This window comes from Protobothrops mucrosquamatus, unplaced genomic scaffold (genome assembly GCF_001527695.2).
Source record: "Protobothrops mucrosquamatus isolate PMUCROS unplaced genomic scaffold, P.Mucros_1.0 scaffold1621, whole genome shotgun sequence".
In the NCBI taxonomy this organism is placed as follows: domain Eukaryota; kingdom Metazoa; phylum Chordata; class Lepidosauria; order Squamata; family Viperidae; genus Protobothrops; species Protobothrops mucrosquamatus.
Window position 1 is genome coordinate 204,773 of NW_015387782.1, and position 3,281 is coordinate 208,053.

Consider the following 3,281-nt stretch of genomic DNA (forward strand, 5'->3'; position numbering starts at 1 on the left):
TCACTGGTAACATAGTAGTCAAACATAGTGTCTTCACTTCCTTCTGGGATATTAGGAAGATCAAGATTTATTTTTTCATGACTACGGAGCCAGTGCTCCAACTTCCAACGGTCTTCCAATTCCAGCAATGCCCCAACACTCCACATTAGGGAGAAGATGTACAATCTTTCCAGGTATTCGGCAGTGATTTCCACACCTTGGTCCTAAGTAAAGAAGCACAATGATTTTAATCATTGAATTATTCTGAATTCTGAAACATTTAGAAAACATACTTTTCCAAGGATCTGTAGAAACAATCTTTTGCTCCTGTCTCATAAAACAACTAAGAACTGAAATATTCTTACACAAGACTGTACTAATAGTAAAAACATTTGAACTTTGGAATGCATCTCAAGCAATATCTGACAAATGTAACAATCTAACATGATTGGACAATTGGTATATTTTTCAAGTAGCAGACAATGTTCAGTGAAGAGAAGACAAGAGTGAGCCACATCACACCCTAATATGAATGCAGCAGTCAGGATTCAACATGTAACATACAGTAGATATCAGAAGCTACAAAGAAACATCAATAACATTTACTTGTATACAAGCAACATGTTATTCATATTTTACAACTTCATAGTATATCAATTGATTCAGCCAATGAAACATAAGCTAATTTGAAGTTTTATTAGCTTTTTTTCTTTTAAAATACAATTTTATGGGCAAATGTTTAATTGAAAAATAAAAACTTTAAAGTGAAACTTTGATTTAAAACATTAATACAATGCCTTTTTGCCACTATAACCTCAGACATCTTTCTAGAAAAGGTTTATTGCTGGGGGAAAAAGCACACACAAATGTAGCCCTAAAGGTTAATGATTTATAATTTCACATGAGATCAGGCACTAGAAAAGAATGCATAAAATTTAATATTTCTGATGGACGAAATTAAGAAATTATTGTCTGGGTGAAGAAGAAATAGGATGAGGTGCACCAGACATGAGAAGCAGCACAGTTGTATCTCTTATAGTCTAAAGTCACCTTTTCTGAAAGCTCCCAACGGGAATTGCTATATTATGGTCTCCTTGCAATGAGGACTACCAGTAATTTTTGTAAATTATAAATGCTATCATATTTCAGAGAGTTTTAACTGCCAACCATGGATAGAAGGGACAAAATGATCCATTAACAGGAAGATCAAAGTTGATCAAATTAAGTATTTAAAAAACTCTTTTATTGGATCTGTGTTTTGCTGAGATTTTAAAAATCAACTTAAATATTTTGTATCTTATGTAATGCAGTATGTCAAAAATATTTTTGTGACATATTTTGATGAATCACACTATCATAATTGATCACAATTTTTTCAGGGGCCTGAAAACAATACAAACTGTCCCAATTGGGGAACTGTTTTTTCTAACACCATCTTAAAACTACGATTAACTCCTTATGTGGTGGTGCAGTGGTTAGAATGCAGTATTGCAGGCTAACTCACTGCTTACTCCAGGAGTTTGATTCTGAATGGCTCAAGGTTGACTCAGCCTTCCCTCCTTCTGAGGTTGATAAAATGAGGACCCAGATTGTTGGGGGCAATACGCTGACTTTGTAAACCACTTAGAGAGGGCTGTAAAGCACTGTGATGTGGTATATAAGTCTAAGTGCTATTGCTATGTAGACAAAAGATTCATTATATGGGACATTTGGCAATGGTGCAGAAGACTGGGTTTGGAACAATAGTAAGTAAAAGCAAGCAATTATCTACAATTAGTTCAGCAAATGTTTCTCCTGGCTTTTTTCTTAATAAGGAGCTGCCTTCTTTATGGTCTTGAAATAAAAATATCAAGTCATAGACATAAATGACTTGACAATTACTTTCAACATCAATGTTCTTGGAAGATATTCCAATAATGTAATTATGCATGAAGTAACTCTTAAGCTGCTCTTGCAGTCCATGAAACTATTCCACAAGACCATATGTTCATTATTCTGGAGAAAAACATCGATTTCAGACTTTTACATAGAACCATGTGCTAACACAATGCAGCAATAGATCATCATAATCATGGGTCCAATGACAGGCTGATAAGAGCAAAGATAACTGATGAATGAAGCATCATGAATTCCATCAGGCATTAACACTGCATTAGCAAGATAAGGAGATTTCACATGATAACCTAGTATGATTTTGTAGATGCCTGCATCACTATAATTTTTATGCTGAACAGTAGAACTTGCTGCAATACTATCGTGAGTAAAAACATTCTGATGCTACATCAGTGGTTCTCAACCTATGGGTCGTGACCCCATTTGGGGTCGATCGACCATTTCACGGGGGTCGCCAAGCAAGGCTGTCCGCCATTTTTTTTTCCCTTTTCCGGCGGGTGCCTTACCTCCCTTGAGCTGGGCCAGCTGGTGGTCGGCCTGCTCCGTCTCTGCTGCTTGCCAGCTACGCCTCGGCCGGTGCAGGGGGTGGAACCACGCATGCGCGGCGCTCCCGGGCAGGGAAAGTCCTCGACTTACGACCGGTTGGGTAGTCCTCGACTTACGACCGGTTTAGTCCTCGACTTACAACCGGTTTAGTCCTCGACTTACGACCGGTTGGGGGTCACGGCATTAAAAAGGTTGAGAACCACTGTGCTACATATATATATATTCTAAATCTAATGGCATTTCTCTTCTTTTAATACCAAATTTGGCCAATGAATAAAGCTTTGTTTTGGTATGCATGCAGGCTGAATGTAACGAGATAACTGATTCAATACCAGCAATGAACTAAATTCAAGCAACAGGGAGAAAGCAGAACTACTTAACTCATTTTTTGCATCCGTCTTTATACAAAGGGAAAAAACAGTCCAACCTATCAAAAACAGTACTGTAAAAAACAGATTAGAAACACAAGTTGAGATAGGCAAGAAAATGGTAAGTGAGCACCTGTCCACCCTAGACAAGTTCAAATCACCAGGACCAGATGGTCTTAAGATACAGAAGGATCTTGACAGACTTGAACATTGGGCACTATCTAATAAAATGAAATTCAATGGTGAAAAAGTAAGGTTCTACATTTAGACAAGAAAAACCAAATGCACAGGTATAATATAGGTGGTACTTTGCTCAATAGTAGTAACTGTGAGAGGGATCACAGAGTCCTAGTTGACAATCACTTAAATATGAGCCAGCAGTGTGCTGCAGCTGCCAAAAAAGCCAACACAGTGCTAGGCTGCATTAACAGAGGGATAGAATCAAGATCACGTGAAGTGTTGATACCATTTTACAATGCCTTGGTAAGGCCACAC

General features: G+C 37.7%; 1 protein-coding gene across 1 annotated transcript in view; it reads right to left on the reverse strand.

Moving 5' to 3' along the window:
• Positions 1-3,281, reverse strand: part of LOC107293453 (dynein heavy chain 5, axonemal) — an 89,612-nt gene that overhangs the window by 79,142 nt on the left and 7,189 nt on the right. Inside the window, exon 4 of the mRNA XM_015822605.1 lies at positions 1-203. Coding sequence (XP_015678091.1) covers positions 1-203 — 203 coding nt within the window. The remainder of the gene's footprint in view (positions 204-3,281) is intronic.